Consider the following 20,876-nt stretch of genomic DNA (forward strand, 5'->3'; position numbering starts at 1 on the left):
GTGGGCAAGACAAGTCAATGAGGAAAGAGTTAATCAAAAAGTAGTGTGTTCTTATGCAGCCTTTACTCCATTTGAATGAGTTTACTAATATTTCATATGGTGGTCCCGAGAATGAAACTTAAAAAATAGCTTATTTGACTACACCTGAAAATTACATCCAAGCCAACTCATTTTCTCTATTATATGTAGTTAGTGGAGGTTTTATGTGCTTCTCTTTGATTTTAAAATGGGCATTGGAAAGCATCTATTTTAGCCAACAAATTGTCATACATCACTGTTATTCCAGAAACTGTCTGCATGTTTGTTAAAAGTGCAATTCTTCAATCTTTGAGTTGTACTTAGAAGATGAGACTAAATCTTGCCTACTTCCTCAAATCTAAAGGTTTATGAAACAATAAATTCTGAACATTATTGCATTTTGGATTTTTCCCCCCACTTAGGTCCCTGATTACTACAAAATAATCAAGAAGCCTATGGACTTGTCAACCATCAAGAAAAGACTTGAAGTGACCAATTCATTCTACACAAAGCCAGAAGATTTTGTGGCTGATTTCAGACTGATTTTCCAAAACTGTGCTGAATTTAATGAGGTTAGAAAAGTAGATACTTTATCAGCTTTGTTAGCTTAGTTGCTTTCAGGATAACTGTAATGACGGTACAACTTACAAGAATTTATTGTATTAAACTTACTTTGATGATGAGACTGCAGTGAAAACATAAATCAGATTTGACACTGCTGTGGTCTGAGATAACTCTGCAGTAGACATCTTTCCATAGAAGGGAGGAGGATGGTAACAAACATAGCTGAATGGCCCAACAGCAGCTAAAGAAACGGACAATTTTTTGTCATACAGGTTAATGGTGGGCATTATGATCTAAAAATTGTTTTTGTCCTGCTTGTGTCAGATCTTAAATTCAGTGGGGTTTTCATTCTGGGAGCTCTGTACTCACCCTTATGATTTCAATAATTTGTTATTATCCCCTAGTGCACATAAGGGAACATGTGGTGAAATAGGGATGCAGGTTCTGAATGTACCACAAAATGAGAATTACAGTGAGAATAAAGGCTTCTCCAAGTGGCCTCCATGGGGTTCTCATCCAGTCACCCTTGAGAGCTAGGACTTACTCCTACACTGGTGATAACAGCTGTGGTGGCTGTGGATGACTTTAGGACTGCTCAGTCTTCCATGTTACAGTCATTGTCTACCAGGTAGTTTTCAGTGTTACTAAAAAGATCTGTAAGCTGGAGAAGTTTCTAACACCCTGGGGGCATATCTGTGTGCTTCACAGCACAACACAACTCTGGCCCCTGCTCCCACCCCAGTCAGGATTTAGGAGTCCTTAGAACCTTTGAACAGCTTTGAGTACCCAGGCAGCATGGCTTTTATGGTCAACTGTCAGAGGAAAGAAAAAAAAAAAAAATCATTGGTGGTTGTTGATCTGCCCTCACTATGTATTTTTGTGCTCTTTCGGGCCCTGTGCTCCATAGCCATTCTTGCTGATGAATGATTTTTTTTTTTTTGGTAGCCTGTACCTAAAAGACCTAATGTGATCTAAGTATAAAGCTATTTCACGATGCACTGATGTTGTTAATTCACTCAACAGCCTGACTCAGAAGTGGCTGATGCTGGCATGAAACTCGAAGCCTACTTTGAAGATCTTCTAAGGAACCTTTATCCAGAGAGAAAGTTCCCTGTACAGCCAAACAGCCAGAGTGAAAAGGATAATCCAGAACTTACTGATGACTCGGATGATGACTTTGTACAGCCCCGGAAAAAACGCCTCAAAGGAGAAGACCGTCAGTTGCTTAAATGAACCACATGTGTTACTACAGAAAGTTTTTTAAAAACTGAGAATATTTATCACTGGTATCACTGTTTTGACTTGTAGGTTTGTGAATATTTACTAGACTTTCTACCCCCTGTCTGAAACACAAATCTAACAGATATCAAGGCATGCGAAGAGCTTCTCTGAAGTTCAAACCTTTCATCTCTTTTCTGGAGCAGCTCAGAAATTGCCATTTGTGTGGGGTGACAGCTGTTTAACTTGGCTTTGAAGAAGTTTGTATAGAATTGAACTTGAAAACATGACATGAGTTCAACATGTGGCTTTCTGAGTTTCAAGAAAATGTAATCTCACCAGACTTTTAATTTTACCAAAGCCACGTGGCTGGCCATAATTTGATCGCTCTGTACTGTATTTAATACAAGCCATGAAAAAAAGATGGTGTAATGTTATTGTTCTGCAGTACCGGTTGGTATAATGAAAGTGTAGTTGTCCCCAAAGAAGTTACTGAAAAATTTTAAATGTAAGGGAGAGGGTATTAAAAATGACTTTAAAAAAAAAAAAACAAAGAAGAGGAATTTGTGGGAGAGTTTCTAATGAAGGAAGGACAGAATATTTTGGTTTGCATCATTTTTCTCACCACCAGCAAGAAACAATGGTATTTCTGTACTATTTTGTTTAACAGGTGTCTCAAGTGTGATGTACTTCTGTTTAATGAAGTTGGTGGGAAAGTCTTAAGTGGAAAAATGTTTGTTTGCAAAACCAGTAATTTTTGTGAATTTTTAAAGAGGGGAGAAAAAGTATCCTTTCTGTCTGTAATCTCTTGTTCTTTTCCCACATTTCTAAATATGTAAGAAAGCAAACAGTATTCACTTGGGAGTACACGAGTTTGAAGAGAAAGATACTGCTCTTCAGCTCTCTATCTATCCCTGATCACCAGAAAATAAGGATGAATTACCTTATTTTATTCCATCTACTTTCCAGGAACTCTGAGAACAACCTTGGGATTGCTTCTGCCCTTGGAGCATACCTCCAGTGGGACCCACCTGTGAAAGGATTCCATCAGTTCTGTGGTTCCAGCTGGCTCCCTGAAAAACTCCAAACTTAATGCAGACAAAACTTCATCCGACTCCAACCTTTTATTTAAAGGCATCTCTGAGGGCATTGCTTGGGGTTTCATTTCTGTGGGGGAAGATTCCCTTGGACTTTAACGCTTTAACTGAGGGATGATGTCCCCAGGCTGGAAGGGAAGGGGTTTGGGGGGCTGGGACAGCCTGGGGATATGCGGGAGCTCCGGGAGGTCGGCACCGGGAATTGCTGCCTGAGCCCCTCCGCAAACGCACCGTGCCGACATTCCCAGGCAACGCCAGCTGTTCCAGCTGTTCCTTGGGTAATTCTGGGCTGTGGGCTGGGTCTGTCTGGGCTGAAGCATCTCCAGGTGCCTGTTCAGAGCAGCCCCTGGCTGAGAAGCCGCAGGCAGCCCTTTATCCACGTCCATCCCAGCACTGCCCAGGCATCCCAGTGCCCATCCCCAGGATGTGTGGGTGGCACACTGCCTGCCACGGGCAGGACACTGAGGCACAGCTGCTCCCCTGCAAATACTGAGGACAGGAGGTGCTGGTTCCCTTCCTGGGGCTCCTGGCCTCCTCCTGCCCCACATTCCCAGCCAGCTGGGACACACTGAGGAAACACCAAGGAACATTCCTGGCAGTGAGTGGGAGTCACCAAGGGCTCCCTGCAGCTCTGGGCCAGAAAAGTGGTCCCAGCCTCAGCACCTGCAGTGATTTGGGGCTGTGAACACTCACCTCCAGGAAACGCCCCTCTGCAGGTGGGACCAGCCCTGACACTCTCCAGAAGAGCTCTGGCTGTGGACCAAGTGAACCCTCAGGACTTGTCTTGCTCATTTCTCCTTGGAAAGGGACATGGAATGAGCACCTTTACAGCTGTTGAGTAAATCCTGGAAAGGGCAGGAAACCAAGGTTATTGGAAGAGTCTTGTGCTGTCCTATGAAACACCAGCCAGTTCTGCTCTAGAGCCATTCTAAGGGCTGGTGTGCAAAACAGCACTAGCAGGAAAAAAGGAGCTACATTTGCATAGGCATTCCCTTGCTGGCAGCAGCCATCCCCATCCCGGGCAGGACCTTCCTCATGAGTCTGAGACTGGCTCAGGTACTTGGAGCAGGGTGCTGACAAGGCCAAGATTATGAATCCAATCCCTACATGGGCCAATCACTTATCACCATTTGACTTGATCCTCGTCACTCTTTCCAACTCAGAATCTCCTGTGCTCCAGAAATAAAGAGCAAACAGCTTTCACTGGCTTTTTAACCCCCCGGTTTTTCCACTAGGGAGTGCGAGCCACAGAGAAAGTGGGGGAGAGGAGGGAGACCATCAAGTCTCACCCAGCAGGTGGCGGATGAGCGGCTGGAGCAGGACCGAGCCCCGGCGGGGCCCCGGGTCCCGCACCGGGCGCAGTCCGGACTCGGCCCCAGCGCCTGCCCCGGAGCGGCTCCTCCCGCCCGCGGCGATCCAGCTCCCTTCGTTCGGCGGGGGCGCGGCGGGCGGGAGCCCACGGGGGTTCGGGCACGGGAGAGGAGTAGGAGGACGCTGCTCTGCCCAGGGGGGTGCGGTGCCCTCGGGGCTCCGGGGCGGGGGGGGGCTCCGCATCCCCGGGGCGCTGCGGGGCCGAGACCGCACCGGAGCGCGCTGCTGCCGCCGGGGGGCGCTGCGCTCGCGCCGCCGCTCCGTGTCCGCCAGGCGGCGCCCCACGGGCCGGGGCTGCGGGCGGCGCCGAGGGAGCGGCTGCGTCGGGAGGGTCCCGGGGCCGGTACGGGCGGTGCCTGCGCCTCAAACGCTCCAGCCGCGATCCAGCGCCTGCTCCGGGGAACCGCCGCCCTCCTCCTGGGCCCGGCACCGGCATGGCCCCAGCTCCCCACGGCCACACCGCGAACGTACCCGGAGCCGCGGCGGGACCCCAGCCCCGCGCCAGCCGAAGCAGGAGCAAAGCGGCAGCGCCGGGCTCGGTCCCAGCGCCCGTCCCGGAGCGGCTCCTCCCGCCCGCCGCGATCCCGGTCCTCACCCCAGCCCAAACCCGGCACCCAGCCCGCCAAGCGGTTCCTCCCGGGAGCCCCAGCAGACACCGGCAGGACCCGCACCCAGATTCCGGTGCCGGCCCCACACTCAGCGCCTCGAGATCCGTGCAGCGCTCCGAGCGCCGGCCCCGCCGCACCCCGGAACGAGCATGCACCGCACCAAGCAGAGCAGGCGCCGATCCACCCGGATTTATGGGCAGGGCCGGGCCGGCACAGGTGCGCGGGGCCCCAGAGCGCCTGCGCGGGGCGGGGCCGAGGGGATTTAAACCGCGGCGAGGGGCTTGCGGAGCTACTTACGCTTCGGCGCTCGCTGCAGCTGGGCTTGGATCTGTATCTCTTTTCCTCTATATTTCTTCTACGTTACTTTTCTTCTCCACTTCTTTTTCTCGATACCTCTCCTTTCTCCCCTCCCTTCTTCCCCTCCCTCCCCCCCAGCCGGGTGTCCCCTATCCCCCTACACACCCCAACCCTACCGCACCCCTGCATCCTCTCCTTCCTCCCTTCCTTCTCCCCCGCCCCGGCTCCTCCTGCCCTCTCTCCCTGTTCCACTTCCCCCCACTCCCAGTCCCCCCCCAATTGCCTTCAGTCCTCTCCCTCCTTCCTCCACTTTTCCTTCCTCCCTCACCCCGGTTCCTCTTGTCCCTTCTCCATGATACCTCAGGAGGGTTTCCTGGGTAGGTGGGAGGGGGGTCGGGGTGGGCCCCCTCCTGAGGAGGGCCCCTCCCCGACCCCCCCCAGTGTGATGTGTGGATCCCCGACCCCCCCAGTGTGATGTGTGGCAGCCGGAGTGCCGGCGCTGTGCGTGAACAGCACTGCGGACCCGCCGAGCGGGTCCGGCCCCGTGTGGGGACTTCAGCGAGGGCAGGGGGCGCCGGGCTTCGTCCCTCTGGGCTTTATTCTCCGACACCCGCGGCTGCGGGAAAGAGGGAGAGGGAAGGACGGGGAGAGAGGCGAGATGGGGGAGGTGAGGAGGAGTAGAGAAGGGGGTCAGGGTGAGGAGGAGAAGGGAAAGGATAGGTGGGAGAAGAGAGAGGGTGGAAAGAGGAGGAGGAAAGGGGAATAGAAGGGGATAGCGGGGTAGGGACAGGAGAGGAAGGAGTGGGGGGCGTCGGGTTTGGGAGTAGGGAGAAGGAGGGAAGGGGAAGAAAGGGAATACGGGGAGAAGGAAGGAGGGGTAGAGAGAGGGACAGGAGGAGAGGTCGAAGCCCCCGAGCCTCACCTGCAGAGCCCGCACAGGAGCTCCCGCCCGCACCGTGCTCTGAGTGAGCAAATGGTGGCCGATTTTTCATCCAGCCTAGGCAGATAATTCTCATGGAGAAACCCCAAAAATAAAGGATATAGGGTCGGGGGATTGGGGGGGGGGGGGGTCGTGGCACGGGCAGTGTTCTACTTTAAATTAAAAACCCATTGGGAAAAATAAATCTGTAGAACAGCTCATTTCCAATCCTGGACTGGCTTCTGTGTGATTGCCTGTGATTCCAGCTGCTCCCATGGCATTTTAAGCCTGTGGGTCTCTAATGACGTGTCAGGTACTGAGCACGACAGAAAATAATGGGAGAACTCTCGGGATCAGGTATTGTCCCAAAGAGCTTGCAGTGCCCAGCATTCCTGAATGGATTTTGGGGATCCCAGCAGAGATCTTCCATAGCATCCCCATGGAACTGATACTGTCCAGCATGCCTGCCCAGGGTTTGGGGGTTCCAGCACAGCTCCCCCCCACTGCTTCCTCAAGTCCCCTTTAACCAGAATAATTTTTTGGGGTGGGGGCACCCAAACCCAGCAGAATTGGCTTTAACCAGTTTTGGGGATCTCCCCTCTCCCCTCACTGAATTCCTGCTGCCAAATCTCAGGCTCAGCTCCCCATCCTCTCAGTCCCTCTGAGGAACTGGACTTGGGTTTCCCAATCCAGCAGGGCAGCAACACTGTTTCTCCTCACTGTGGATCTTGATTGCAGGAACTGCTTAAGAAATAATTCAAAGAAATTCAGAGAATGAAGAGACACGAAGAGCTGCCAGCTCCAACCAAGGGCTGCTCAAATCTCTTCTCACTGATTTGCTTTAATTAACCAATGCAAATGAACCAGTCCAAACCACATTGATACGGTTTTATTCTTTTTAATCAAATTATAAATACTGCAGAATATAAAAGAACACTTTTAACCCCAAAACTCTTCTAGGAGATACACAGGGCAGGGCTGCACTGCACCCCCAAAGTGAGGATTGGGAGAACCGGGAGAAAAGAAAATCCAGATTGAGATTCCTGGGAGATTGGTGCAGCTTCTGCCAGCCAGAACAACCCTTGGTCTGGGCACACCTGTGGGATGTCATCAATATCCTCCTGGGCCTTTTTATTAAAAGCAGATTTCCACAGAGAATTAATTAAATACAGAAAATTAAATGGAAACGGAAAGGAGCAGCTCCCCCAGCCCATCAGGCTGCAGCATCCAAAAGAAAATGAACAGAAAGATTATGGAGTATGGATTGGGACCATCCCAAATCCCAAATTCCCCATGTGGAATACCACTCTGCTTTGCTCTATAGATCACCACCTCTCTTGGTGGACAAACCCTTCAGCTTTGCTTCCAATTCACCGAGCTCCCAGCTGTGGCCACCGAGATTGTCTGCACCGTGTCCAGGGCGGGATCCAGGGAGACTGGCAGGGAATTGCTGTGGGAACGCTGCCCAGGAAGCTCCTGGCCCTGCCCTGTGCCTGCAGCCCAGAGGGAGATCTCTTCCCACAGCTCCAGCTCCGCTCGGCGCATCCCGGCGGTTCCCACACTGAGCCGCACGGGTCCCTCTCTCCACTGCCTCGGGAGCGTCCCTGCAGTGCCAGCAGGAAAGGAGCCTCTCTGGGACACGGACTGGGGATCCAGCGGGAGAAAAGGAGTTTTCAGTCTCCAGCCTGACCCAGCAGCTGGGCCTGGCAGTCACTGGTAAAGCCCCGGCAGAGGCCACCTTGTCCAGGGCATTGATGCCAGAGGCTTTTCCTGCAAAATCAGGAAAAAAGGGATGAACCTTGGAGCTCCTGGAGTTAGCCAGGAACTTTGCCTAAAGACTGGAAGGAAATACTCACGTCCCCAGCAGAGATAAAAGCAGAGGGGAAAAATGCAACCCGAGGTGATGAAAAGAGAAGGGAATGATTGGAACCATTTGAAATGGGTAAGAGGAAATGGCCTGACATGATCCCAGGGGAGGTTTAGGCTGGATATTGGGAAGTCTCACAGTGGAAAGGCTGTCCAGCCCTGACACAGCTGCTCAGGGCACTGGTGGAGGCCCCATCCCTGGAGGGATTTAAAGCTGTGTGGATGTGGCACTTGGGGACATGGGACAGTGGTGGCCTCAGCAGTCCTGGGGAACGGTTGGGCACTGTGATCTCAGAGGGCTCCTCCAACCTGAAGGATTCCATGATTCCAAGGACACCCTGAACCTGCCAGCACAGACACACCTGTGCCTGCTGCAAGCATCATTTCCCTTCCTCTCCCTCGCTTGGCTGCCAAACATTCCCTGGTGACAGGGAACACAGGAGCAGTCCTTGCTGTGGGAGAGGCCAGCAGGATTCGATCCAATTCTCTTCAGAAAGAGCTGACAGGATCCAGCCAGTCCTGTCCCCAGTTGCTTGGGAAGCTCCCAGTCCCTTCCAGCAGCAAGAGAGGGAAATCACCTCGTGCTGAGGGACAATGACACGAGAGCTGTAGGGAGAGAGCGGCAGAGACGGGAGAGGAACAACACCAGAGCTTTCCAAAGGGAACACCTGCCAGATCAATCTCCAGGACCTGTGGAAAACATTTTCCAGCTGAACTGTGAGTCCATCTACTCCCATCTTCCACTCACTGACCTTTCAGCCATGGCCAGGAGCTGCTCTGGATGGAAGGTCCCCTCTGTGTCCATGGATGTGGCTTTTCCCTCACTGCCCCCACAGTCTATGGGGAGCTAAAGGAGAAGAAAAGGATTGAACAGGGAGTAAGTATCCATAAATACAGCAGATATGGCCACATGCCCTCACTGAGGTCATATAACAAATAATATCCCAAGCTATTGTGATGAAAGTCCCTTTTAGCCGGGAAAAGCAAGAGGAAACATTCCTGGTCCCCATCTCTGACTCCTTCCCTTTGCAGTACCAGTCACCCTGGAGTGCCAGGACAACAGGGAATGGCTTCCCACTGACACAGGGCAGGGATAGATGGCATCTTGGGAAGAAATTCTTCCCTAGGAGGGTGCTGAGGCCCTGGCACAGGGTGCCCAGAGAAGCTGTGGCTGCCCTTGGATCCCTGGCAGTGTCCAAGGCCAGGCTGGATGGGGCTTGGAGCAACTGGGGCTAGTGGAAGGTGTCCCTGCTCATGGAACTCAATGGGCCTTAAGGTCCCTTCCCACACAAACCATTCCAGGATTCTACACAAGAGGACCGGTGCTCAGCTTTGAGCTGGGCAACTAAATGATCAAACTAAGTCCAAGCCTCTAATATTTTAGGGAATGGCAACCTCTAGACAGTAATAAACACTTAGAAAGTCAAGGGAGGTGCCCAAATTAGCAAATAGCCCAAGGCTGTGGTGTCTGAATATTGGATTGCAATGAGGTGAACCACCCACCTGACCAGTGACTGCCAGGCTGGGACACTGCTGTGTCTTCCCACTATGGAATTCCCCAAATAACTGTTATGGATCCTGTTTCTATTTCTCCTAAAGGGAAAATTATTAATAACAATAATTATTAATAAAAATTAAAAGGCCACATGTTATAAACAGGTATCCATGTAGCTATCCCACATACAAAATATTACGTGTATAGTGACTCAGTTAAACACTGAAAGTTTCAAAACTAAGAGGGAAAACTGCTTTTCATCCTGAGATTTGTTCATGCTGTGTGTAAGAAGTCCAAGTTGTTTCTGAAGATGCTGAAGAGCTGAAATTACTTGTTTTCATTTTTGGATTACTAGAGGAATGGGGAGATGGTGATGCCTGGTTTCGTTTTCCCTAAACACATCACAGACTTAAATAAACCAGAAACATTCAAAAATGGACAGCTCTGAGTCTTGCATCATGACTAAAAGGGTGAAAAAGTATTTCTGCAGCTTTTAAAATAAAAGCAATTATTCAGAAGCAGTTCTAGAGGTTTTTCATCCAAACAAGACTTGTCCTACATGGTTCCATGCAAAGATCGAACTCATGGGAAAACCCCACCCACTAACTGAGCTTAAGCAGGAAAGAGAAATAATAAAATGCTGACCTTGAAGCAACTTTTCCAGCTCTTTGGAGCCAGTGGTGATATGGATGATTTCTGACCACTGCAGGTGGAATTCTGTGCTGTAGTGAAATCCTGGGAGCCAGTTTGGCTGCCTCAGCCTGAGGGAAAACCCAAGTGAGCAGTGCCAGGAGAGATCATGCCATTCATTAACCCCCAGTAATTAATATTTCCTGCCTTGAGGAGAGGTGCCTGTATCATTCCATGCACATTTCACAGACCTTGCATGAGTTGGTATCTCTGCATAGAACTGAAATTCTGCTCCAAGAAAAGCTCCAACATCCCTTTTGTGTGTCTTATGGAAATATCCTCCCCTTCAGCTCAATCCTGTGCTGGTGCATTTTACCTTTTCCCATCACAAGTCATGTGACACCTCCAATCACCTTTACTACCCTTTGGAGACCTTCCAAATTCCCCACAATGCTTTCAGCCAGCAGAAATAAACCTGTGGAATATCTTGGATTAAAGTTCCAGAACATCCTTACGGGGATTTTGTGAGCTTTGGTTTCACTGATGCCTTTAATGTTCAGCAGCTCCTTCTCTGGTGCAAAAGCCACAACCTCCACTGTGTGAAATCCAGCTGCTTCCAGATTCTTCCCATCACTGGAATTTGTGCCACAAAGCTGGCAGGGAGGGGGAAAAAGGACACCTGTTAATATTTTTGGATTGTTTTGGGTTTTTTCCCAGAACACAAGTAAGAATTTAGCAAAGTTTTCATATTCACCTTGTTTTAAAGGAAAAGACTTTAGGCTGGCTATTATGAGGGAATTCTTCCCTGGGAGGATGCTGAGGCCCTGGCACAGGGTGCCCAGAGAAGCTGTGGCTGCCCCTGGATCCCTGGCAGTGCCCAAGGCCAGGCTGGACAGGGCTTGGAGCAAGCTGGGAGAGGGGAAGGTGTCCCTGCCCATGGCAGGAGTGGAGCAGGATGAGCTTTTAAGGTCCCTTCCACCCCAAACCATTCTGGCATTGCACGGCTCCAGCTCTGCCAGAGCCAGCAGCACATCTCGGGTCCTCCCGCCCGCGGTCTGGAGCTCCCCACGTTCCCCGCCCGGGGTCCCCTCACGGTGCCCAATTCCAGCCCCTTGTTCCGTGCCCCTTACGGCCCCGCTCCTGCCGCGCTCGGCAGCGCGCACGGTGGGAGCGGGAAGTGGTGCCGGGAATGCGATGGGAACGGGCTGCGGGGGCCCGGCCCTCAGGCTGTGCAGAGCTTGCTTCTAAGGGCCTCTGCTCTTCCTTTCTTTTTGCCCTTTTCCTTTCGTCCTCCCACCTTTTTCTTTCCGTTTTCTCTGTACAGAAAATTACTCTATGAAAAGCCGGTGTCCGTAAAAGAGACAGAGAAGTCCTGCCACTTTATTTATTAAAAACCCTTCAAAAGCTAGATTGTTTTTCCATGGCTTTCTGTTCTAATCTAAAAGATTTATAAGCTTTACTACAAAAGAGTTCAAACCCATAGCAAAATACCTAGAATCCAATTATATCAGCAAAATAACTTATTTTTCTCATGCACCCCATCAGAGGTCCTGGTGCCACCATCAAGTGGTATGGATGCAGTGTGGAGCAGGGAAAGAATTAGGATCATTTCTCCAATTCCAGTGCTCTTGGTGAGGTTGGGAAAAATAAGGAGAATTTAGTTTACATGAGAAGATTGGAGTCTTTTAGTGACTGGCAGACAACACATATAGGGAAACATTTCCATCTGCCTCAGCACAGGCAAACCATAAATAGCAGGATGGAATCTTGGAACAGAAATTATCAGGTGCTTTTTCCCAAGGTGGCATCTCCCCAGACAGCAGCCAGTGTAAGCACAGCTTACAGGAGAGGAGAGAAAGATCTTTCTTCTCCTGGGATAGATGTTTTCACTGTTTCCCTGCCTTTCACATCCTCAACAGCAAATTTGCCTTATGGGTAACATGTAAGAAAAGAAAAATTCCAAGTGAATTGTTAACTTGCCAGGATGACAGCCTTGGGACAGACATTTTCCCTGCTGTGCTCCTGCTCTTTTCAGTGTAGCCTGAACAAGTTTTCCAGCCAGGAGACCCCAAATGAGCACAAAGAGCCACCCCTCAGTACTAGAGATATTTACACCTCAGCTCTTGGCTGCAGACATGTGTCCTGAAAGCCCCAGCAGGAGCACAACCTTCAGCACAGGTCCCTTTGCACAGTCCAGGTGCACACAAAGCACACACTCAAACCTCTCCCTCCAGACTCAGTTACCTTCTGGATGCCACAAAGGAGGAATTCCAACCTAACTGGGATTTCCTACCCCTCCCGGCCTTCTGGGCACTGCTGGACAAGGGCAGCACTCCCTTCCTGGCCTGCTGGATTCAGTTTGACTGCTCCAAGCTCTCCCCCACTGTGGAATTACAGCTGAAATATTACACATACCACAAACCCTTTTTGAATTAAAAAGATAACACTTCACTCGGCTGGAGAAGGGAAAAAAAAAAGTGAGATCTGCTAAATTTCCCTAAGTCAGGCAACACAATTCAAGACAAACAAAAAAAAACCCTTTTCAGTTTGGGTCAAAAAGAACCTTTCATTCCACCTTTTCATAATTTCAACAATCTACCATATTCATTTTGTCTCTCTTCAAACAAAAAACAATTCAGCTTTGAGAACCATATATTCTGGTGTCCCAAGCTACCATATAAACACATTTTTCTTCCCCTGTGCCCCAAATACATCTCAGAATAGAAACATCCAAACTCACTTTTCCTGGGAACCTGCAGAATTCTGTGTCAGCAGCTCAGTGTTACCTGATGAAAACCCCACAGATTTTCAGTGGGTTCACCTGCTTGGATTTTCAATTCCCTGCCCTGGCATCTGGGACAGTTGTTCCCACTGGGCGGGACAGGGATCACACCTCATGTCTCCCTGAGCTGCCATGGGAGCTTTTGGGTGCTGCTGTGTCAGCTCGAGGGCCTAAAGCAGCATTTCCTTCCTTCCAGCCTTCCAGAGCTGCCTCACAGCCCCCGGGAATGCCCCTGACCAAACCCCACAGCTCTGGCTTGCTGGCTTGTTCCCAGCCCTAAGGGATTTCACTGAAACTCCTTGGAAGGAGGAAGAACATTTAAGTGTGTCTAAGCAATCCCTCAGCTCAATCCCTTTCTCTCCCTTCCTTTTGCTCATCTCCTGCCTCACACGCAGCGCTTGCCTGGCCGGTTCCTTCATGTCGTTCCACAGAATTCCCAGTGAACAGGAGATCCACGTCCCTCCCTCGCCCTGCGCGTGCCCTGGGCGTCACAGAGCAGGAGAGAGCACACCTGGAATGCTCAAAAACTGCTCAGCTTTGCTGCTTCAAGGACTTTCACACCCAGGGAACTGAGCGGTCCCAGATATAAACACCGCATTTGATACAAATCTGATAAAAGATTTGATTTGGCTGCCAGTTCTATGGCTCGTTCCACACACACACAAACACACGAGGCTGCTGCCAGCTGTCATTTCAGCAGCTCCCGGGGACATGAACACCCGCTACACCTCCCACCTTCTCAACCCGAGGCCAGCCAGCACTCCCAGGGAATTCTCCCTGCTGGCCCTGCCTGGCAAACCCTGCCTCCAGCTCCGGCCACCGCCTCTCACCTCCTGCGAAAGAGCAGCTGCATCTTGCTGGTGCTCCCGGCGCCGCTGGCCCCACAGCCCGTGTCCCCACACCGGGAAACGCCGCGGCAAATCGCGCCGAAAGCGCTGGGTTGGCGTGGGAACCGAGTTCAGGCAGCCGAATAGGGGAAGGGGGGGGCTTCCGCGACGCCATTTTTTACTAGTCAAGGCGCATGCGCAGGATGCCGCCATCTTTGGAAGGTCGATAAGTGTGACTGCGCCATTTTTGTGCGGCATCACGTGACTTTCGCCCTTCACCACCACTTTTGGTGCTGGCGGAAGCCATTTCTGGCCAAGCCGCCATCTTTGGTGTGGTACAATCAAGGCCCCCCGCTCCTCACAGAGGTGTCTGTCGTTTCAGCTGCCCCCCCACCGCCGACTCCCACGCCGACCCAGCTCTTTTCAGCACGATTTTTCGCGGTGTTTCCTGGTGTGGGGACACGGGATGTGGGGTCAGCGACGCCGGCGGCTGACGGGAGCTGCGGGAACGGCAGCAGGCAGAGACATGGACGCCTCTGTCCCAGTCCCGCCACATCCGCCATTTTGAGTGTGGCCCAACCCTGACCGGCCATCTGTCCTGTCACGTAGTTTTGCCATTTCTGCCATCTTGGGAGTGGCGAACTGCGGCGTCTTTTCGCGCCGCCATGTTGGGAGTGGCACACGGGCAGCTCTGTCCGCGCTGTGCCCGCCCGGTGTCCCCGGCCCGTGTCGCGGTGCGGCCGCGCCTCTGCCGCCCGGCACAACCGGTGCCACGCCTGGCATTCTCAGTCACCGCCCTGCACTCCTTCTATCGCCACGGCCCCGCTCATGGCACTCCTAACTCTCCTTCACCCCTCCACTCTGATTTCCAGACATCGCCCCGCTCGGTCCTGGCTCTTGCGCTTCCCATGCTCGGCAGCCACGGAGGCCGCCGGTGTCCCGTGTCACCCAGCAGGGGCCAGCAGGGAGGTTCAGGGCACTGTGTCGGGGGCGGCAGTGCTGGTCTCTGCCGCCAGGCGGCAGCACCACCGCACAGCTCAACCGGGGCTGCGGGGTGGAGAGAGAACGGAGAGAAAAGCTGGCATAGAGCCCTTTTACTTCCTTCACCCCATCATCTTTTCTTATGTTTTCAGGCACTTTATTGTTTCGTTGTTTCATTCGTATATAATAACGTTATGTCATTGCATTCAAACCCTACAGATCTCTACTCAAGAGTTTCTTACATTCCTGTATATAATATATTACATACGGTTTGTTTTGAAATGTATTTTTATATAAATTGGTATTACCTGTCAATATATGTAAAAATGAAAAACTTGACAGGTTTTAGTATTCTACACACATCCCCTCCCTGTGAATTTTCTGGCAGTTTTGGGTCCCTTGGGGCGAGGGCACCCAGCGGATTCCCCACTCACCTGCTCCTTCAGAGCATCATGGCTCTCCCAGGGACATTGGGGTGCCCCAAATGACATCAGAGCCCCTGAACAAAAACAACAGCCCTTTTCCCTGTGAAACAAAACTCACCACCCCAGGTTCCTGATGTCAGCTTGCAGGGTGCGCTTGGGACTGTTTGGGACTGTCAGGGCAGCACAAGTTTGAGGCGGTGGCAGGTTGGGTCTGGGACACATCCTTTGCCATTCAGATTTTTTGGAGGCAGCCGCCCAGATCCCACCTCCTACCCAGCCTTTTTTCCTCACCCCTTAAGAAGGGTGATTCAAAACGAGTCCAACTGCCCTGGACAGCAGCATGTTGCTTTAACAATTTACATGTGTACATCCCCCCAAAAAGGGCTCTGCTGGAATAATAAAGGGGGTCAGCCCTCAGAAGGGTTGAAGTTCCCTCCCAGCTCCAGTGTCACAGGCTGGTGGCCACCCCATCTGAGCAGGCAGGGAAAGCTTGGACTGCCTTGGTTCCAATCAAGCCAAACTCAGTCCCTGTGCTCTGAAGGTCCAGAGAAGCTTCCCCAGTATGGACAACAGGTTGATCTCCACTCAAGAATTAATGCATCACCTGCTCCTGGCTGTGTTTCTTGCCTATCTTACATATTTTCATTGGTCATGAACAAATGTATTTCATAACTATTACTGACCAACCATTTTTGCTTTGAAAAACAACCAAGGAAATACCATGGACGGGAGACAATTCTATTTGAAGAGTCTCTGAATTTCTGATATTTGAAAGGAAAACTAATAGGATAAATGCAGGAGTATACAGCCATTACCAATGGAATCAGTAAGTTTCCCAATATTGCTTTTGGTGTTTCAGGGAAAAAAAAATTCATTCAGCCCAAGATTTCTCATCCTTACCTTCTCTCCCTAACAAACACAATTTCAGAACAAAATGGCTCAACTGAGTCACTTTCCCTTATTATCTACCTGTGTCCACAATCCTGGCAGGAGCTTGGGGAGCAGCAGAATTATTTTGTGACTTCGCTGCGTTCAGTTGTTTAAATCGGGCCAATCTCTCCCAGTTCACAGACGGCAGCTTTTGTCTCCCCTGCCCCAGCAGTGACTCCTCCCCTGGGCTGTGAAGCTGCACCTCCAGCAGAGATAGAAGGATCCACCCAGTGCTCTGCTGGGAAGGCCAAGAGGGTGGAGAAGGACGACAGTGTCAGCCCTTGAGGTTAAAAATAGGAACAACAACGTGAGGAAATTACAAAAAGTCAAATTTGACTTAGGCTCCTTCAGGTGGCATTTCATGGTTCTGCAGTCTGTACTTTCTCTGAGTTAAAAAAATAATCCCCTCACAGGACTGTTAACTTCTCCATTAAACAAGCTCCTTTTGTTATTAAGGTTTAGGGATTTATTACATCCAGCTTTAGTTCCTGTAACCTTCCCATTTACTCCTCTGTTAAAAAAAAAAAAAACAAACGGGGTAATAAATAAAGAGAGACCAACTCAACTATAACCATTTTATTGTTTTTTAGTATTTTCTAACAGAGACCAACTCAACTATAACCATTTTATTGTTTTTTAGTATTTTCTAACATCAAGCACCTCACACTGGAGAAGAAAAAATAGCTTGTTTTGACACATCCAAATTCCTTCAAGATTTAGTATCATCTGTTTCCTGGAATTATGAGAAGTGTTTTGTACAGCACAATGAATAAAAGTGTTGAGTTTTCAGAAGACACAATTGCAGGAGGACAGACAGCAACACTACCTCCAGAGGCAATTTGGCCACATATTTCCGTTTTTGCACTCTGAGATTTCTTTCATGTCACACCTGCAATTCTGAGTTTTCTAGTAGACTGCCCCAGTCCTTCCCTCTCCTGTCAGTGCTGCTGTCATATGAAAAGAGAGGAATTTTCTTTAGCACTGGATGTCAGCCTTAACACAAGAAGAACCACAAGAAGTGGTTCAGCAGGCAAGAAACCTGCCTGCTGCTTCCATGACTGCTGAGGCCAAGGATGCCAACTCAGTAAGAGAGCTGTCACATCCTTCCTTTGCTCAGAGCTTGCAGTGGGACAAGCAGCACAACACCCAGCAGATCAGAGCCACCTATACACGAAACTTTCCAGTGGGAACCATTTGAAACAAAAAAAGCGTGCCCCAAAGCCCACAGCACACAACATCCCAAATTGTAATTTAGAATGTTCTGTGCAACACTCACCCTTTACAAAACAAGACACAGACCCGCACCAGGGGTCTCAGGTACATGGCAAACTCACACCATGGACCCATCTCCATAAAGACAACGCACCTTTGCAGGCACTTGCCTCGTGTGACACCGCTCCCAGCAGGCTGGAGAGACCCACCCCCCCCCCGTCCCTCTCAGCCCTCCCTGCCCTGGCTGGGGTGCAGAGTGTCCCCCACACCCTCGTCTGGCTGGGACAAACCCACAGAACACGCGCGTTCGACACCGACCGATCTCCTTCACCATTTCCTGCCAGGAGACTGAACCAGCAGACTGATGGCTTTCAATCCTAAATTAGGCTCTCTAGATTATTTCTCTGCCCCTTCTCCACAACTTTTTCCTTAAATTTTCTCTTCCAGCCCCCCAGTTCTGTCTAAAACAATGCATCTAAACAATAATACAGATAATATATCAAGTTCAGATAAAGGCACTGAAATCAGCAGTTCTGATGTTACAAACTTCTTACAGATAACAGAAGTTTCCTAAGAACTCTCCTGGAACAGGGAAAGGAAGAGGAGAAAGCACATAGACTTTCAATGCAGTACTCTAAAACTAGCAATAGATTTAGTCTTCTCTATTAAATGTTAAAAATCACATGCATAATTATAGAATACTTTAGTATTCTTTATAGAATACTAAATAGAATACTTTAGTTAAAAAAAAATCAAAAACCCATTCCTGACAGTTTACCTGCAACTGCTATAAAATATCTACTTTATCTATATGTGTGTGTGTGTGTGTGTGTATATATATATCTATGTATACATAATGATTTTCTGTAATCTTCTTACAGGCATTTTAAGTCTGCTTTGCTTCACAGGTGCTTTTCTGCTAAAGGAATTCCCATCTTTTTCGTTCCTAAATAAAGTTTTGGAAAGCTGAATTTCATGAGAACTGATTCATATTTTTATTATTGTTAACTTGGAGTTTCAAACCAAAATCAGTAGGTAAACCTAATATGGCCTTGAAGGCCCATAAGATCCCAGATATTCAATCCCCAATTCCCTCAGGATTTGTTCATTGAAGCTTTTCAGGGTTTTGGTGATTTCATGATCAAAACAACAAGAAATCTGTGAAAAAGAAACTTGACTAAAGCTGGCTAAAACTGGTCCCTGCTGTGACTAATTAAAACAACTGATTAAAAAGGAGGTAGGATTGATTCAATACTCACAAACCCATCTTGCCAAGATCAGAGTTCTCTGCCCACCGCGGACCCAGCAACCAGCAGGGACATTTCTCCCACTCTCCAGCAGAGACCTCCTCCCTCCACATCCAGGGAGCTGCAGCCACTCAGGGAACACTAGGGAACTCTAGTCCTGGGCTGGGAACAAGAAAGGGACAAGGAATTGTTTTAAGTCATTCCAACCTCAGCAGTGTCCAGACCTGGGAGAAAGCACTTCCCATACCACTCTTGGAATTTTCTTCCCTGTCCTTTCCAGCTTTGGAAGGTTTCTGTGGGAGCCTTACTTGTGCAGTTCGGAAGCTGTACATCCCTGAAGCATTCCCTTGGGAACATGAAGGTTCCCTCATGCATTTCATTTCTTTATCCCAAATATTCTCCCCAATTATCCACAATTTAGAAAGAAAAGAAGGAGAACCAATTAATTCTGACATAAGGAATGTTGATTATCCCAACACAGTTCCAGGTGAAAAAACATTTCTGCCACTCTAACAAATCCACTTTACATTGTCTCAATTAAATATTAATTATTTAAATATTGTATTAAGAATCTTAGAGACACAACACTTGGAATTCTCAAAAATGGCTCAGCTTTGCTACTTGAAGGGCTTTCAAACCCAGGGAACTGAGTGGTCCCAGATATAAACACCACACTTGATACAAATCTGATATAAATTTGATATTGTTTGGCTACTAAGCTTTTCCAAAAGCTGTATAGTCAAGGCTGGAAATCCTTGCTGAGGATTTTCCATGTCACATCTGGATTTACCCTGGGGAAAACCCCGCTCTGAGGACTTGACTTTAAAGAGGTTGTACTTGATGTTACAGACACAGAATTTCTTTGTGATTTGATTTTTCCTGCACCTCCAAACACATTAAATGAATAAACTGCAGAGTCCTGAGGCTCAGTTATTCCCATTCTCCTCATATCCCTTTTCTCAGCTCCATGTGGATTTGGGCCTCCTCTGAAGGTCTGAAAAGGAATTTGGGAATCCCCTTCAGTTGGTTTGGTTTCCAGCTTTTCCTCTGAGGTGGCCCAAAAGGAAAAAAAAGAAAAAAGAAGCCAGAACAGCACAAAATCCCAGCCCCTCCCAAGATGCATCTCCTCACACCAAACCTTGGGAGAACCCATGGTGGTTCTAACACTGCTCCAATCCCACCTCGACCTGAGCTTCCAAGGTACTCTGCCTAATCCACATCCAAGACTAGATAGCCCAAAGCCTGCAGGAAAAGAGGAGGCAAAGTGAAGGAGAGAAGGGAACAAATGAAGTGTTGAATTTTTCCTCTGTGCACAACAGGATTGAAGGGCAGGATGGAAAAGGTTTTATGGAAAAGAAGTACCAAAGGCTGCTTTCCCAACAATTAGTGCTGCTGAGGTTGAATACAAGAGGACAAATCCACTGGGATCAAGCAGGAGTGGCTGACAGGATGGGTTATGACACAGACCTGCAAAGCTGGAGCCCTCTTTCTTCTCTGCGGCTCTCACAGAAATTCTCCATGTCTGGACGTGCTCCCAGTCTCCCCAGTGGGGAGGATGGACTTGGATATCCCAGGTTACTGGTTAGGCTAAAACAATAAAGTTATGCAAAATGTTTTTCTCAAGGAAATGACATATTCTCTGAAACTGGGATAACCTATCCCATGGCTTTCCCCAGGAAGGGTCATAGCTGGATGCTATAGTCTCCCATAAAGGATTCCATATGGGCTTACCTTTTTCTTGGAGCTTGCCTGAATTCCTCAGCAATGCCAGGGAATGTGGCCATTTGAGGGTTTTGGCAGATTTGGCTCATTTGCCTTTTTAGGCTTTGTTTCCTTCTCTCAGCTTTCCTACTGTATTGTGGTCTCCAAGGAATATGTCAATCCAATTTGATTCCCATCCTTTTGGACAATTTTTGCACGATTTCTATACAAAACGAGTCCCCCTAATAAGATGATTTTCTCTACCATTCCCCAGCAGTTTTATCTGCCAGTCAATTCCCTACATTACTTGGAGTCTTCCCAGATTTCTGAACTCCAAAAGACAGGAGATGGACTTGCCTTGGGAACTAAACACTCCTGAGTAATTGTCTGATAACACCTCCACATTTGACATCTAATTCTTGTGCTGTCCTTCAGACAATTCCAAGGCTCACTCTTTCCATCTGGGAACAGTCCCCAGTCTGGATCTTCCCATGGAGTTTTCCTGCTGGGATCCTGCTCAGGAATCCATGGGGTACAAATTTAGCAATTAGTTCTTCTCACCCGTGCCCAGTTCTAATTCCAAAGGACTTAGTGTCTGCCTTACCCAGCTGGAGTCTGGTTCCAGCTCTGCTCTTCCTGCTTCTGCTGCTTTCCATTTCCCAGTAATTCCACCGACAGAGTGACAGTG

The 20,876-nt window shown here is 49.3% G+C and overlaps 3 protein-coding genes and 1 long non-coding RNA gene across 5 annotated transcripts in view; 2 read left to right on the forward strand and 2 right to left on the reverse strand.

The window, feature by feature from the left end:
* The window catches only part of TRIM24 (tripartite motif containing 24), a 55,420-nt gene extending 52,506 nt beyond the window's left edge, over nucleotides 1–2,914 (forward strand). Inside the window, exons 18-20 of one of the 2 annotated variants that reach the window (XR_008437253.1) lie at nucleotides 441–590; nucleotides 1,606–1,890; nucleotides 2,770–2,914. Coding sequence is in view for 1 of the 2 variants with exons in the window: in XM_053978260.1 (XP_053834235.1) it covers nucleotides 441–590; nucleotides 1,606–1,815 (360 nt within the window). In the remaining variant the exon portion in view is untranslated. Of the gene's footprint in view, nucleotides 1–440; nucleotides 591–1,605; nucleotides 2,589–2,769 lie in introns of those variants that run through there. The other variant, XM_053978260.1, reaches the window with a different exon arrangement.
* Nucleotides 2,915–2,994: 80 nt separating this feature from the next.
* Nucleotides 2,995–4,704, reverse strand: LOC128807736 (proline-rich protein HaeIII subfamily 1-like). The gene is made up of 3 exons (XM_053978303.1): nucleotides 4,699–4,704; nucleotides 4,187–4,586; nucleotides 2,995–3,742 (listed from the first exon to the last, which is right to left on the reverse strand). The coding sequence occupies exons 1-3, from the start codon at nucleotides 4,702–4,704 to the stop codon at nucleotides 3,723–3,725; spliced, it is 426 nt and encodes a 141-aa protein (XP_053834278.1). The 3' UTR covers nucleotides 2,995–3,722.
* A 2,262-nt stretch (nucleotides 4,705–6,966) lies between these two features.
* LOC128807295 (DNA repair protein RAD51 homolog A-like) lies at nucleotides 6,967–14,899 on the reverse strand. The gene is given in 8 exon segments (XM_053977571.1): nucleotides 6,967–7,862; nucleotides 8,711–8,805; nucleotides 9,462–9,525; nucleotides 9,527–9,551; nucleotides 10,099–10,190; nucleotides 10,192–10,214; nucleotides 10,599–10,736; nucleotides 13,696–14,899. Coding segments are annotated over 8 exon segments (789 nt in total). The 5' UTR covers nucleotides 13,951–14,899; the 3' UTR covers nucleotides 6,967–7,765.
* Nucleotides 8,747–9,409, forward strand: LOC128807298 (uncharacterized). Its single transcript, XR_008437109.1, has 2 exons — nucleotides 8,747–8,835; nucleotides 8,991–9,409. It is a non-coding gene; the product is annotated as an uncharacterized LOC128807298 (long non-coding RNA).
* Nucleotides 14,900–20,876: the final 5,977 nt, after the last annotated feature.

This window comes from Vidua macroura, chromosome 5 (genome assembly GCF_024509145.1).
Source record: "Vidua macroura isolate BioBank_ID:100142 chromosome 5, ASM2450914v1, whole genome shotgun sequence".
In the NCBI taxonomy this organism is placed as follows: domain Eukaryota; kingdom Metazoa; phylum Chordata; class Aves; order Passeriformes; family Viduidae; genus Vidua; species Vidua macroura.